Raw genomic sequence first — 16755 nt, 5'->3', positions numbered from 1 at the left:
TTGCTTCCATCACTCCTTTTTGCAATTCTTGATGGTGGTAATCCTCTCAAGTTTTATTGCGTTTATAAACAACAATGTATTTTATTTTTTACAAAACTTCGGGATTCCTCCTGCGTCAGTTTTTGCTGAGTCGAAATTGCTGACGTTATGCCAATCATCCTGTTGGCTTCTCCAGAGCTTGACTGAAACTGGCTCGTATTTTACTCTGTACCTGCTTATATATTGTTTGAGGGGCATAAACACAGTCTCGGACGACTGATTCCCAAATTGGTGACAAGTAGAGACCTGAGTCGCGGTTGAGATTGTTAGGTTGCTTATAGAATTCTATAGACACTAGGATTTTTCGTTGCTAGAAGAACTGATTACATGCAAGAATTTTAGTTTTACCGAATAAAATTTTATGTCCGGTTTCCTGAGTGTGTTCGGCAACAGCTGATGAGTTAATTTGTCTTAGTCGTAAGGCTCTTTCATGTTCTTTGAGCCTAGTTGATATTTTTCGTCCGGGCTCTCCAATGCATTCCTTGCCGCATATGGATGGGCTGTAAACTCCTGGCATCGCAGGGGTGCAACGTTAGCTCGCCTCCTCGTGGTGCACCCTGAGTAACGCTAAAGAGCTAACACAGCTGGCGGTCAGACAATTTGTATCTATATCCTGTCCCTTAAATACATGTTTCTACTGTTTCTACATTTCTACTGTTCTACTAGTGAGGATGACCTCGCAAGCTATTCCAAATCAGATTCGAAACAGCTCTTCTCAGAGCCCCAAGACTAGAATTATCGGACCGTCAGTCCGTATTTGCCAGCTAAATATAGAGGGTATAAGCAGAGCCAAATGTGAATACCTATCTAAACTGCTGACCGAAAATGACATCGATGTTGTGACCCTACAGGAAACCCACACAAACAGCGATGAAGAATTTCAAAAAAGAGGTCGTATCCCTGGTTATACCGCACTTGCATCTCTTTTCCATCATGCGCATGGCTAAGCCACATACGTCAGGAGCACTATAAAAAATGCATCCTTAGTATCATCCAACTGCACGAACAGTGTCTACATAATAACCGTCAAGATCGGCCTTCTCTCGATAATCAATGTGTACAAGCCGCCTGGTATGACCTGGCCGGAAGCAGCTTTACCAATGGAAACTCGCCCCGCGGTCTATATTGGTGACGTCAACAGCCACAGCACTGCCTGGGGCTACCTTAATGAAGACGTTACCGAATTAACCAGCTGGGCGGAGATCAGTAATCTCTACCTAGTTCACGATGCCAAGCAGCCAGGGACATTTAGATCCGCCGCCTGGAACAGAGACTCTAACCCCGATCTTTGCTTTGTCACCAGAAAACTAGACAACACCCTCCTAGCAACAGAAAGGAAAGTGCTGTCATGCTTTCCCCATAGCCAACATAGGCCTGTTCTGGTGACAGTAGGAGTCCAAATCCCACTTATAAATTCAACACCAAAGCCAAGATGGAATTTCAATAAAGCGGACTGGGGGAAATTCCAACACATCCTGGATAGAACTCTGCACTGGATCCCGGCTAAGCCCAAAAATTATGACAGATTCTGTGGAGCGGTGATCGCCGCCGCAAAAAAGTCCATCCCTCGACGATATAGAAAAGAGTACATTCCCGGCTGGCATGAGGACAGTCAATCCTTATATGAGGAATATCTCAACAGCGGAGACTCTGATCTCGCTGACGAAATACTGCAGAGCCTTGACAACGCTAGACGTGATAAATGGTCCCAAACCGTCGCCAATGTGGACTTCAAACACTCGAGCCGAAAAGCCTGGAGTCTCATAAGAAAACTCGGATCAGGTTCTCCACCTGTGAGAAACGACCCCGCGGTATCCGCAGATCAGATAGCGGACCATATTGTTTCAACTTCCAGAGCGCCCAACGACAAAAGTCACACAACCAAAATCAGAAAAGAGCTATCCCAGCTAAAAAAGAACATCACAAGAGAATCCGATTTCGCTAAACCCTTCTCAATAGAGGAGATTGAAAACGCTATAAAGGAAATGAAAACAGGTAAAGCGCCCGGCTATGATGGGTTGCATGTAGAGTTCTTGTCCTATAGTGGATCTGTAACAAAGGCTTGGCTGGCTAAGTTCTACTCTGAGATTCTCCACAATGGCTATATACCACCAAAACTAAAAAACTCAAAAATAATCTCATTGCTCAAGCCTGGTAAAGATAAAGACAGACCCGAGAGCTATAGACCCATCGCATTACTCAGCTCCTGCTATAAATTACTGGAAAAACTTATATACAACCGCATATCCGACATAATCATGCTGCATATCCCAATAGAGCAGGCGGGATTCAGAAAAAACCGAAGCTGCTGCGATCAAGTCCTCAGCCTTACAACCTTCATAGAAGCTGGTTTCCAAAATCAGGAGAAATCGGCACTCGTTTTCATAGATTTAACCGTGGCTTATGATACGGTCTGGCGCCAGGGTCTTATATACAAACTTCTGAACATCACCAGATGCAAAGCAACTACAAGCCTTATCGACAACATGCTTAGCAATCGCTCATTCCAAGTGCATTTGAATGATCAATCAAGTAAAAAGAGAGTACTAAATAATGATTTACCGCAGGGGTCCGTCCTTGCCCCTCTGCTATTTAACCTTTATGTGTCAGACCTACCTGAAACTCGCTCTAAAAAATTTAACTATGCCGACGACATGGCTCTTGGCTTCAGACATAAAAACCTCCACGTTGCAGAAGATGTATTGTGCGAAGATCTGATGGCCATGAATGATTTCTTTGCGAAATGGAGATTGAAACCGAGTGTGACCAAAACTGAGACTTCTTGCTTCCACCTTAACAACAAGTTGGCGAACACAGAACTGAACGTCGAATTTAACTGAACCCGACTAAAACATAACAAGCACCCGAAATACCTGGGCGTCACCTTAGACCGTACACTCTCCTTTAAAAAACATTTAAGCAACGTAGCCGCCAAACTTAAGACAAGAAACAACATAATATCCAAACTGTGTGGCACCAGCTGGGGTGCCTCAGCCGAAACGCTCCGATGTTCCGTTCTTGGCCTTGTTTACTCCTCGGCCGAATACTGCGCTCCTGTCTGGACGAATAGCCCCCACTCAAAACTAGTGGATGTCCAAATCCACAACTCACTTAGAATTATCAGTGGAACCATCAAATCCACACCCACGTATTGGCTCCCCGCGCTCTGCAACATTCCACCAGCCCATCTCCGGCGATCGGAAGCTCTCTGCAGAGAATTTAGAAAAATACAAAACAATCCCTAACTCCAAATCCATGAAGATATCGCTCAACTAGGGCACAGGCTCCGCTCCAGAAAAATTCCAATTCAAACAGCGGCAGCGCTTATATCCAATAACTTCCACCTACAAGACGAATTGGCTCAGATGTGGCAAAATAGCGTTCCTCCAGATATTTGCAGCGTTTTCCACGTTAACCAAACTGTTCCAGGTTCTACACTACCGAGAGGAACCTGGTGCTCCCTAAATCGGATCCGTACAGAATGCGGTGTTTGTGCGGACTCTCTGCACAAATGGGGCAAATCAGAAACCAACTGCTGCGACTGTGGAAGGCGACAAACCATCCGCCACCTAGCATACGAGTGCGAAAAAAGACAGAGCCAGTGTACGACAACAGACTTCTTGAGGGCCACTCCATCGGCTGTTGGATTGAAAACCTAGATATTAAGATTTAACCTTTGTAAACATTAACATTTAAAACTAGACTGTGTTATTGCCATACGATAATAATAATAATCCTGGCATCGCAAATGGAATTTTGTCTTTGACGTACCGAAGATATTGAGACATTTTTGGACAAGTGGTAAATCTGGTTTTGACGTTATACTTCTTTGGAACTTTTGATATGTGGTCAGTGATGTTTTGAATGTAAGGAAAGACCACAGTGGCAAGTGTAGGATTGCTTTCGGTCTCATTGCTATTGGAAGGTTGTGGTGAAGTGTATTTTTTGATGGAACGCGTAATATCTTTAATGTGGAAATTATTAGAGAGAAGAGCAGAGGTAAGGTATTTTAATTTTGTTTTTAGTGACTCGGGCTGAGATAGTTTTACGGCTCTGTAAACAAGAGAGTTCATAACCGATGATTTTTGGGCCGGATGGTGATGTGACCATGCATTAAGGTATCGGTCTGTGTGCGTACGTTTTCTGTAAACACAATGACCCAATGTCAGGTCTGATTTTCTATTGATAAGAGTATCTAAGAATGGAAGGTTATTATTAGCTTCCAACTCAATGGTAAAAAGTATGTTAGGGTGTATAGATTTTAAATGTCTAAGAAAATCTACTAGGGTTTCTTGATCATGAGGCCAAATAACAAAAGTATCATCGACGTAGCGTTTCCATAATTTTGGGTTTAGATGAAAGGTGTATAGAGCTTTCTTCTCAAAGGCTTCCATAAGTATATCCGCGATGACTGGTGATAATGGAGAACCCATAGCTGTTCCCGACATTTGTTCAAAAAAATAATATCATCAAACTGGAATTACAGTTCTATAATAAATAAAATAATATTATAATTAATTAAGTCGTATTTGTGTATCTTGAAGAAAACAGTAATAGGATCCTTTTATAATATTCCATGTGCAAAGATTAGTTATTCCTGTCATCTACATTTGAATGGAGATTACAATAAAGTACGATTAAATTATTCTGTGAATTGATTCTAGCATCTAAATTCCGGTAAATATGCATGTATTTTTAACTGGATTTTTTTTTAAAGCAGACAGGATGCACTTTGTGAACAAAATGCGCTTGCTTATTTTGATGTAATTTTATTTTTGAATGTGGTATTTTAAATTTTGTTACAAACCAATACTTTTTAGAAGTATTTTTAAATGACTAAACTTTCTGCACGCTTATGTTTTGTGGGTGCATAGGAAAAGTCCCAATACTCAAAACGAGAGAAATGTTGTTTCTTTAAGATGCTGAATAAAATATACCAATTATATTAATTTATTAATTCTCTAAAAGTATTTATGGGCAATTCTCTTACTTTTATTTAGGTTAAATTTTAAACAAATTGTTTGTGTGACTTGTTATGTTTTCCAATACCAATAATTTTTTAAACAAATTGTCCATTGGCACTTTTCAAAATGATATATTTGGGAGGCCAAATTTTCATCTGTAAATACTCGACGTGCGGTGGAGGAATGAGCGGAAGTGCTTTTTGAACATTTTTTCAACTTATATGTTTCTTGTCCGATATCTAGCATCTCAAAGTAATATTTAGATATTTAAGAGCCACCTATAACCTTTATGGAAACTAACGCCGATTTACAAGCAAAATTGCGTACGTGAAAAAATAAATGTAGAAATTGCATCGTATCGACAGAGCTTGAAGAACAAAAACGCTAAATTGCTTACAGAATTATACTGCACTTCTGTTCCACACCTTAACTCAAGAGAAAAAAGAATACTTCAAAATATGGGGGCTGACTCGTCAACGAATACGAGAAAAGTTGCTGCTCAGAAAAGAATTACTTGTTGTTTAGAAAGTTTTGCATGAAAATGATCTGACGAGCAATTGAGAGTAACTTTATACAATCATATTTTAGAAAAAATTCAAAATTTTCGAAATATGCAGCAAATATGCATCACTGAAAACTCACATGCAAGAATGGCTCAAGGAACATCGATTAGCCATAACAAATAAACAAACGGCATGAGAAAAATGAAATCGAGACTGTTTTATCAAAATTTCATCATTGTCCGGTTCCATTTGCGAAGCAGAAATTTTTAAAACTGATGAAAGGTGCGCATCTGTAATTCTGCTTCTTAAAGAAGTTTTCCTAAGCTTCATTGTTGAAAAGATTTGTTCGCATATATAAGACGAGCTGAACATTGCCATTATCTTCATTGCATGGGTAATTAGATTTGGGAAATTATCTGGGCTTAAATTTTTATAAAATTCTAGTAATGGTACTCAATGAAAAGTTTGTTTCAGGAAAGTATTACATTACAGTATTAAACTTTGCATCAACTTCTTCGTAATACACATTGAATGAGGTCGCAAAAATACTAAACTCTGCTTCCATTTTTCTAAAGTCCTGAAATCTCCTTTCAAATTCTGAATATAGTTTTCTCAAATTAATTTCGTATTTTTTAATCTTATTGTTTGATATAGGGAATTTTAAAGATTGTATTCTTGGAAAATGAGAAAAATCAGATTTAGAGATCTGATTAGCAAATAATAATAACTGCGATTTGAAACTCTTCAGGTATTGCCAAATATCGTGAAGAAACTGATTTTTCCGTTGCTATTTGAGATTAAGTTTATTCATGTGTACGAGGAGGTCTGTGAAAAAAGCGAAATCAGAAAGCCACGTTTTGATTGATTATAAATTGATTATAAATGTCTTTATCAAGAAGAAAATTCCCAATATCGCCTTTTAAATCCCAAATTGTTTCAAATACTTTTCCAGCACTAAACCAATGAACTTTTGAATAATACGGGATATCGGAATGCTCAGCATGTACGGACTCCAAAAACTGGTGAAATGTAATAAACCTCTGGAACAATATTAATTATGTGATCAATGTCTAAAGCCGATTTACAGAGATCATCCTGATGTATAAGGCAATGGAAAAAAACAACATCATTTTCCGGATACTTAGAATTAAATTTCCCAACAAATCCTTGATTGATTCCAACAATATTAGGAGCACCATCTGTAATTTTATTACATAACTTATCCATTGGTAAACTAAGTTTATCGGAGAATAACACACAGAAACTAAATTGACGAAAGCTTACTACTAACTAATGCTCTTGGGCGGGTGTTTGTTGAAGCAGTGGGAGTTTCGTTGATTACACAAACAATTACTCGAGTCACAGCGTTGCAGATGACTGAGTAAGTAGCTGACCTTCGGGCGGCCTGGCTTGTATTTATACTTATCTGCAAGGATTGTTCGGGAATTGGATTTTTCCGGTTCTTTCGGAAAAACAGAACAATGAATCGAAAATGCGAGAGTGTCTGGAAGTTTCCAGCGAAGAAGAGTCAGCTGTTTGGGTCTGATGGATTTGTCCAGAATGCTATTGTGTTTTAAATATCGCCGCAGGTAGTTTTTATGCGGGTTGTCACATTACACATTCTCACGACGGCACTCTTAAACCTTTCCGCGGGCCGTAGTTTCCTCATCACTTTTCAATACCAAAATAGCAATTGAGTGTTACTTACCTGAAATCTTAGGTTTCCCAGTGGCGGAGATGCGTATGGTATCCCAAGGAAGGCGACTAACCTGTTGTTTTCGTTCGTTGTTATTTCGTAGCCTCTGACCTTTCCATCTGGAAGGTCTACGATTGTATCTGCGAACTAAATACAGGGTGTTTCAACTTTCAATACAAAAAATTTAAGGACATATTGATCGGTCAAAGGAGTTTAGTTTTTCCATGTAGACATGTGTTTTTGTGCATTATCGTCTGATCTTTTGTTGTTGATCGAATTCTGTTCAAAATTGATCAAAAATACGATAAATATATATACGATGATGGACTATCTATGAGTGTTTGCTTGGAGGTGAGATTTTTAGAAATTTATGCAATAAATTAATGCAACGCAATGTTTTATTTGTCAGGATGTCTAACGCGAACTTCGTATACCATGTGTCCTAAAAAAGAGGTATGTATGTAATTGGCCATATACAGTATAGTTTTTGAAAGGGCAACCGAGAGCAACCTTTTATAGAACGGAAATCTGTCTGCTTCTCTACTTGTATACTAAGTGCGATTTTGAAAAAGTTGCATGGGTTACATTTGCTGATGTTAAAAATGTTTTCTTGGAAATAACACTTATCCAAATTACAAAGACATTGTAGAAAATATGTTAGTATGCACATGACTATGAGTATGAAACTACACTTTTTACACTTTCATTTGGAGTACTTTAACTAAAATCATGGTGCCGTGAGTGAGGAGCAAGAGAAAAGATTCCAGCAAGATATAAAAAAAATGGAAAGCAGATCTCAAGGTCGATAATAACGGCAGATTAATGCTGGTCACTAAAAAGGGACCATCGGGACATGTAATGTACAAGAAATCCAGTAGACGAAATTTTTGAGACTTTGAGACTTTGTTATTTAATTTAGATTTTTTTGAATTATATTTTTGTTCTTGTACAAATAAAAATAATTCTTTCAATGTTGATAAAAACGTATACGTGATAGAAGAAAATGCTTATCAGATTTAAATTTAGGAGGGTTAAATTATGCAGACTCAACGGCAAGACCGAATCAACTTTCAAAAAACTGTGTCCTTTTCACTAAAAGATGAACAATAAACCACATTAAAAGCTTTATCAATCGAAACATTATTTAAACCATCAAGCAGGGCGCTTTGAATATCTTTATTAAAGCCATACTGAAATTGATCATCTATGTGCTAACTAATGAAAGACGTTATATTCTACTTAATCACAGTCGCAACAATTTTTGTACACTAATAATTCCAATGCGGCGACAAATATCTATACATTTTCCACAACCAAGCTTAAATATAATACTTATTCTATTAATTTATAATTCACATGGAAAAACATTACTGACCAACACGTCGTTGACTATCTAATAAATTGTTACCTGGCCATGATCGGGGGCCAACGTTTTTATAAATTCTAATAATATATTAATGAATTGGATAATAATAAATTTCATTAGATTAAAGGTCATTACGGCCAGCTTGTATTAGATTATTTATTTGATTGTATATTTCTCGTACTATGTTTTTACCTACGTTAGAGAAGTTGACTTTAAATTTATTAGCTATATTAATAGAATCATCACTTTTCCTATTGTTCACAATTATAGGGACTATGATATTTAGATTTTTTTTCATTAAGCTATTAATTAATTCATTACCAAAGTCACGCAATGTTTTCTAAAGTATGGATTTCTTAAAGTTTTAACGTAATTTGTTACTTTGTTTTTTAGAGTCTTGTGTTCCTCATCAAGTACGCAACTTTTTTTTAAATTTTTCCAATAGCTCCTGCATTTAACTTTTACATACTCCGCCTTAACTTTTTTTTTTACTTGTTTTCTCCTTTCTGACGGAATAATGCTTTAAATTTATTGTGGTCTACACTTTGAACTTCATACTGTTTTTGGTTAATATGACTTTATCTTTTCTGTGATGTTAACTACTAGTTTGTTAGGATCAGACAAAATATTGTCTTCAACCACCATCTGGAAACAACATTTGAAGCTTGCTTGGTCGACTATTACATTGTCTATAACAGTTCTGGATTTGGGGGGTACTCGAGTAGCATTATCAGAGTCAATATTATTTTTAGTTAAATAATTACTTAGCATCAATGTATTTTTTAAGCTTCGTATCACATAACTTTGACTATCTAATAAGGTGGATTTTTGGAAACTCGGTACTCATATTTTCGGCACATATCCAGCTTATTGTAGTCTCAGATTTTGATTTAATAAGTTTTTTAAAGTGTATACCTGTATATACCTATATATACCTTCTCGCACTAACCATTTTTCAATTAGGATAAAAATATCATAATTATTATTTGATTAAATGTTGGTTTTAGTGCTTTCTTTTTTTCCAAGAAACCTATTTTTACTTTTATACCACAAATATTTATATCCCTTTTATTTTTTCAAAAACTCTTCAGCAGCATGCAGCAGTATTGTTAAATCGTGGTTAACGTGCATTTTATCTTGATCTGCTTTTTTTCAAAAACAACCCTATTGTGACAATTTTTCATTCTGTCTTTACCAGTTCCATAAGAATTCCAACAGAATTTTCCAACTTTATGTCATTTGGTTCCTTTTTCTTTAGTTGCTTTTGTATCTTTTGCAGTTATGACTGAAGTTTTTCAATTATCATAGTCGCTTATTGAAGTTGTAACCAATGAGTTGTATATTTGTTCCACTTCGTCGCCATAATATCATCTAAGGCGTTATTTACACAATCTTGACTTAATCCGAGTTTGTCTAGATTTACTATTCCTGTGGTAAGTCTTTTGTGGCATTTCTACACATTGTCTATGCTTCTAAATATCTTGATTATCCAGAATTTTTGTTGTAAATATTGCATATCTCACTTTCGATCCCAGTTGGCAACGCTGAATAGGATTTCGATCATGTTCCGCAAACAATACACACAGCACTTGCCTTTATTTGTAGATGTTATCTGATATTACTTGCACAAAACTATACTGATATTTAATAGCATTTATTATCAAAAAGTAGTTTTGTATAGAAGTGATTTTATTGAGTTATTGTTTATTTTGAATCTGGTACATTTTCTTTTCATTTCTCAACAAGCAGAATTTTCCAGGATTCTTTTGAAGTTGATAATTAAAAATTTTCTCTTAATAAATAAAGCCTAAAAGACTTCTATGGGCGGGCCGGGTTGAAATACTACAAGAAAGGACCTCAGGACTCTCAACTCTAGGAAATTGGATTGATCTTGCGAGATATCGAGAGAGAGAGAGAGAGAGACAGAGAGAGAGAGAGAGAGAGAGAGAGAGAGAGAGAGAGAGAAATCAGCAACAGTTCTAAAATTTATTTACTAGCGATGAAAATGACTTGAGTTGGTTGCTCTAATTCACTCTCTATTAGTTGTAAAGTCGGTACTTCTTCCATAAAGATTATATTTTTGTTAAATAAATTTTGCAATTATATTAAAGAAAATTATTAGAATTGTTTCCCCCTTAGTGGCCTATGATGGCCGATGATGACGCTGATGACAAATCAGTGCAAACAAAAAATTTTGAAGATTTATCAGAGTAAATAAATAAAATTTCACTTACTGCAGAGTTAATTAAAAACGCACCGAAATATACGCAGAACATTTTAACTCATACTGGCTTGCAATGCAATTTTATATAGGAACTCAATAACACTTGAACTATTAGAAAAAATACATTAACAGGTTGATAAAGGCGGAAAATATTTTGATTATATTGAGAAACACTTGTGTAGATAATGAAATATCGTTTCTGGAGGGAAAAGAATGCTCCAAAACCAAACCAAAACTATTTTGCAAAGAAACTTCAATAATACTGTAATACTGCATTTCCAAATTACTGTTCCCTTCTCTTTTTACCTCTCTACCTCTTCATCAGTCGATGGACAGCCCGCGATGGTCTAATTTTTTCATGGCAACGATGTCACATTGTCACGTGTTAAACAACTGACACATCAAGGACCATTAAAGATGAACCCATTAGAAAATGTTGATTATAATAATACTAATGATAATAACAACATGCTTATTCGATTGACAATGCAAAATTTAATTAGAAATAATACATCACATTTTGTACACAAAATAAAAAAATGAAAATAATCCCTTAAACACACACACACACACACAAATATATATATATATATATATATATATATATATATATATATATATATATATATATATATATATATATATATATATATATATATATATATATATATATATATATATATATATATATATTGATAAACGTACTCTACAACTTCCAAAATACATACTCAATTAACGATGTGACTTCATCTACAACGTGGAGACTTCCGATTTCGGAAGTCACAACGTTTCCTATGTAAAACTTTGCCAGTATGACCTTGAGGGCCTTAGCAACGTTCCTGCAAAATTTTCTAATGAAGTCCCAAGGTCGACCATTTATCCGTACATTATCAATTTTAGTTCAGGCGTAGATCGTTGGCGCTCGCATCGCAATTCGCAATGTAATCTTGGTATGTCTGTCGCATGTATTGACTTCCCTTTGACTCTCCGCGGTAAACCATACGTTAGGACTTCACAGTATGTTTAGTTGCATTACTTTATGGCTTCCTACGAGGTAGTAAAATGGCAACGTAGCATTTTTTGCGTATTTCAAGGCCGTTGTTTTAGGCGCACAATATACTGAAAAGGATTCATTTCGACCGTATTTGCGGCGTATTTGCGGGTAACGAACGAAATTTTGTGACTTCCCTTAAAAATGAATGGAGTACTAAATTAATGCCTTCTCTGGTTTTGGATAAGAACAAGAAAATGTTCAAAAAGATATGATGAAGATATGATAAACACAATTTGAATATTGGCAGTTTAATTATTTTTCTGTCTTTAATAATAATAAAGGACTTTTATTATACAAAATAAACAAATATAATTTTGAAAAATTTTCTTCCGCTTGTTCGCCTTGATAAGTTTATTTATACACAAAAGCTGCTTAGGCACATTAACTTTAATAAAATAAATGAATAAAAAGGAAAACATAAAATAAAATGTAAGAAGCCTGAAATATCGTAGATTGGTCGTATAAAAATCGTGCGGTGCAGGGGGTGGTGGGGGTGAATTTTCTAAAAATTGTCAAGAAATTATTATTTTTTTGTTATCTACACCATACTGCTCTTAAATTGACAAAACCGCTTTTCAATATTTTTATTAGAAATAATTTATTTTTTCATTTTAAAAACACCACATAATGTTTTTATATGGGAGTATCTTATGAATAAAAGCTTGCTCTGAAATCTCATTTTTATGTTATCGTCTACCTCGCTGTAACTTGAAAACTATTTGGTTTATCAAAAAAGTGTTTCCTATAAACGATATGCATTGAAGGTTCACGAATCCGTTATTTTTTTAAAAACCCCAATCTGATGGATAGTTTTTGTTTTTAATTAGCAAAATGTGAAACCATGTTGCGAATATCGCGGAAGCCAGCGAAGCAGCGAGGAAGGGTCAGATTTGCGAGGACGGTCAGGCAATAGACTTTGCGGTTCCGACGTGCGCTTGTACAACCACTTTCGCAGCGAGGATGATTTTATTTATTTTTTATGTCTACGTTTTAAGTGTCAAAATAGTTTTCTTTGAGGGAGTGAAGTAGTTTTTAATGTGACTAAAATATATTTATTTTTGTGTGGGAATGATAAATAATAACCCATTAGTTATAATTTTCATCCAAATGGATATTAAAATCAGTACATGTTCTAATTGCGAACTTGAATCAATAATCAAATTAAAGCATTTAACGAAAAAAGCTGCTAACACTAAAGCAAAAGTTTTTAACTTCCAATTATGTGTACCTAGTCTATAAGGCGGAAAGCTCATAACGTCAAAACAAATATCCACACAAAAATTAATTGAATGTGCAAAAATCCGCATGAACATCTGTTAAGACAACGATCCTGATGCTTTACATATTTTTTTGAATTTTAATGACATAAGGGAACAAGTTTACAATGACATAAAAACTGTTACAAAACCTATACGAGTTTTAAATTGCGTATTTTGCCAGAAACGTTTAAAAAATCAAAAGCTCTGACAAGTTATGACTAATATGGAAAAACAAAATTAAAACTCGAAGAAATACGAAATTAAATGCTTCATGCTATCAGAATCACGTAAAACAATAAATAAGCTCGCACATTGGGATTTTTGGTTAAAAAAGTTAAAGGCATCTTTGTGGATCGAAATAGTGAATTCTCCAAGAAGAAATCTATACCTAGAAGAACCTAGAAATTTTGTGAAACGGTTTTCTAAGAAGCAAGTCATTGAAGCTGTAGTGCATCACACTAAGACGGAAACGTCCAACTATTAATCCTTTGCTTCGTCAGCAATGACGAAGATTTGCCAAAATATTAAAACGGAAATAAATGGCATAATTTAAATTTAAAAATTTGAAAATTAAGGATTACAAAACGCATATTCCAAATAATTTATATTTTTTAACAAGTCTTCTTGGCTCCAGCGAAACATGTAATGCCAGGAAAGAAACGGAAATACTTAATATTTGTCAAGATGATGAGTTTAAATGAAAAAAGAATATACCCCTAAACTTATTGGTTTGGGACTCTTAAATTATTAGGAGACCAAGTGAAAAAAACTGGTTGAAACCAGCCACGCTTGTCACACAGTACCTTACACACAAATTTCAATAAATGAAACTATACCTGGAAACTTTAAACTTTTGCCACATAATGTAAAATTCAATGAAAAATTTCACATGTACTTATAACCGAAGCAATATTACAAGAGTATACATCAGTTCTAAACACCTGTCAATATAAAAAAAGGTATAGAGACATTCAATTTTCTGTGAAATAAGATTTTTTAATTTAGACATTTAGATAAGCGAGACAAAAATGATCCTTGACCAACACGAAGGGTTTTTTTTTAGATTAGCTTTTTACTGCTACTTAATTTTAGTTGTTATTATGGATATAATTTTAATTTTTATTCTAGCTTCTATGTACACTTATGTACTATTGGTTTAATATACAATGTTGCACTGTCAAAAATAACAAAAGAGTATCATCCCTATCAAAAAATTCGACTATGAGGGCAAATACGTATCACATTCGCTACGAAAGAGGGTATACAAATAAAAACGATCTTAAGCGGCCGCCGCAACCGCAAGTCTGTTATTAACTAACCGTCTTTGCAAATTTGACCCTTTCTCCCTGCTTCGCTGGCGGCCGTAATGTTCACGACAGGGCTTCATATTTTGCTAATTAAAAATCCATCCGATTATAGTTTTTGAAAAAGTAGCTGATTCGTTGATCTTGAATGCATATGATTTATAAAAAGCATTTTTTTGATAAACCAAATAGTTTTCAAGTTACAGCGAGGTAAACTATAACATAAAAATGAGTTTTCAGGGCAAGCGTGTATTCGTTAAAGATATAAAAGCATTATGCGGTGTGTTTTTAAAATGAAAAAAAAAAAGATTTATAATAAAAATATTGAAAAGCGGTTTTGTCAGTTTAATGGCTGTATGTTGTAGATAACAACAACATAATAATATTTTTTTGTCATTTTTATTATAAAATTCACTCCCACCAGCCCCTGCATCATACAATTTTTGTACGACCAGTTGGTTTTGTATTCTTAGGGACACTAAAATTGCTACACATTTATGTTTTTAAAATAGGAAAATAATCACTCAGACCAGCCTGTAGAACCCCAGAGTTTTTGATTAAAGTTACATCAAAAACACAAATGTAATCTAGCCATTTTAATGAAGTTTTTCTAGTTCTCGTAATTTTTGTAAGGTATTTAATAATATACAGAGGGTTCAAATGAATTTTTTAGGGTTGGAACTATTATAAAATAATTTTTTAAAAATGTGTCTGGATTGTTAGGCCTTTAAAATTTCTTAAACAGCAAATACCCCTTAGCCTACGAATTAATTATAAGAGGCAAAAATATATATAAAAACAATTTCAGTTTGAAATGTTTGTTTGCGTTTTGTTTACGTTGACGCAATCAAATGAATATCAATATTTTTGACCGCATTATTTAAAAGGAAGTTTGAATTAAGCTTCTAAAATTTGTAAAATGTCTTTATAAAATTTTTATCTTGACATCAATTTATAGAAGTTTATGCCTCTTTAAAAAAAAAGTATTTTGAAGATACCCAAACTTTTTATTTAGCTTACTAGCGGCTGCTATTTAATATAAGTAAGTTCTTTTTAGTTATGAAAAATTAAATATATCCTAAACAATACCATATGTTATAAAAGATTTGTTACTTTTTGGCTACAACACATTCAGTGTACTTCAGTGCAGTAATAATTATTACTGTTATGTAGTTTTTTCATGAAGCAAAAGTTTACATCTTTTTAAAAAATATGCAGATCATCAAAAAGTGAGCCCCTTGCAAGTGACGATGCTTCTACAAGAAAATTACGTTTAAACGCACCCGAAGCCATTCATGACATGCAACGGATTTAATTTTTTTTGAACATGTTTCATATATTCAGCGAAATTTATATATACCAGAAGCTCTTTGGTCCTCGTGACTTGCCGAATATATAATCTCACTATAAGGCACACCTTGTCACTTAATTATTTTTCTGTCTTTAATAATAATGAAGGACTTTTATTATAGAAAATAAACAAATATAATTTTCCAAATTTTCTTCCGCTTATTCGCCTTGACAAGTTTATTTATACACAAAAGGTGCTTAGGCACATTAACGTCAAGGAAATAAATGAATTAATAGGAAAACATAAAATAAAGTGTAAGAAGCCTGAAATATCGTAGAATTCGCTAGATCAATTAAATAGGTAAATGCTGTTAAAGGTTATTTTCAGGCATTGTTTATTTGTATTGGTTCATTTTCAGTTCTTAATTTATACTAGAGTTTAATTAAATATATTACTGCTCTTTTATTAAAGAATGAAATAATTTTGTTTAAAGGTAAATTAATGTTTTCATTGTAGTATTTTAGCCGGAAATTTATGAACTATGTTTACTATTATATAAGAGGAGGATCTTTTGAATAGTTCAGAATAGTGTTATAATATAGCCCGAAAACGACAGTTTGACGTATATACATCTATGCTAAAATGAAGTCTTTGCTGCAAATACTTTGGAATATGGTTTTTATAATTATGAAAAATAAGGTCGCAGAGTGCAAATATCGTGTAAGATGTTCGGATACCTTATGTTAGTCTTAGGCAATAGTTCTGTAATCGCTCAACTCTGTTAAAGTTAGTTTGCTTTAAACACTCACAGCAATTTACTTGTCACAGGACGACTGAAAGCCCACAAGACTTTTTTCTACATGTGACTGAATTTGATGCTTTATGAAGTTTTTCAAGATTGTGGACAGAGTTTGCAAAATGTTTAGTGGAGTTGATTAAAAGAGTCTGAGTTGTTTGCTTTATTTAATAAACCCTGCAACTTAACATAAAGGAGCAAGCCATTGAAGCAGTAGTGCATCACACTAAAACGGAAACTTCCAACTATTTATCCTTTG

The 16755-nt window shown here is 34.5% G+C and overlaps 1 protein-coding gene across 2 annotated transcripts in view; it reads right to left on the bottom strand.

Annotated features, from left to right (window-relative positions):
• The window catches only part of LOC132708830 (pyrethroid hydrolase Ces2e-like), a 31660-nt gene extending 20787 nt beyond the window's left edge, over nt 1-10873 (bottom strand). For both annotated transcript variants that reach the window (XM_060681444.1, XM_060681445.1), the window contains exons 1-2: nt 10803-10873; nt 7215-7349 (exon numbers count right to left, since the gene is read on the bottom strand). In XM_060681444.1, coding sequence (XP_060537427.1) covers nt 7215-7349; nt 10803-10844 — 177 coding nt within the window. In that variant the 5' untranslated portion in view covers nt 10845-10873. The remainder of the gene's footprint in view (nt 1-7214; nt 7350-10802) is intronic.
• Between the last annotated feature and the right edge of the window lie 5882 nt (nt 10874-16755).

Source organism: Cylas formicarius, unplaced genomic scaffold (assembly GCF_029955315.1).
Source record: "Cylas formicarius isolate icCylForm1 unplaced genomic scaffold, icCylForm1.1 PGA_scaffold_12__32_contigs__length_19106922, whole genome shotgun sequence".
Taxonomy (NCBI): Eukaryota; Metazoa; Arthropoda; class Insecta; order Coleoptera; family Brentidae; genus Cylas; species Cylas formicarius.
Note: the sequence above shows the minus strand (reverse complement) of the source record. Positions and strands in the feature narration are given on the sequence as shown.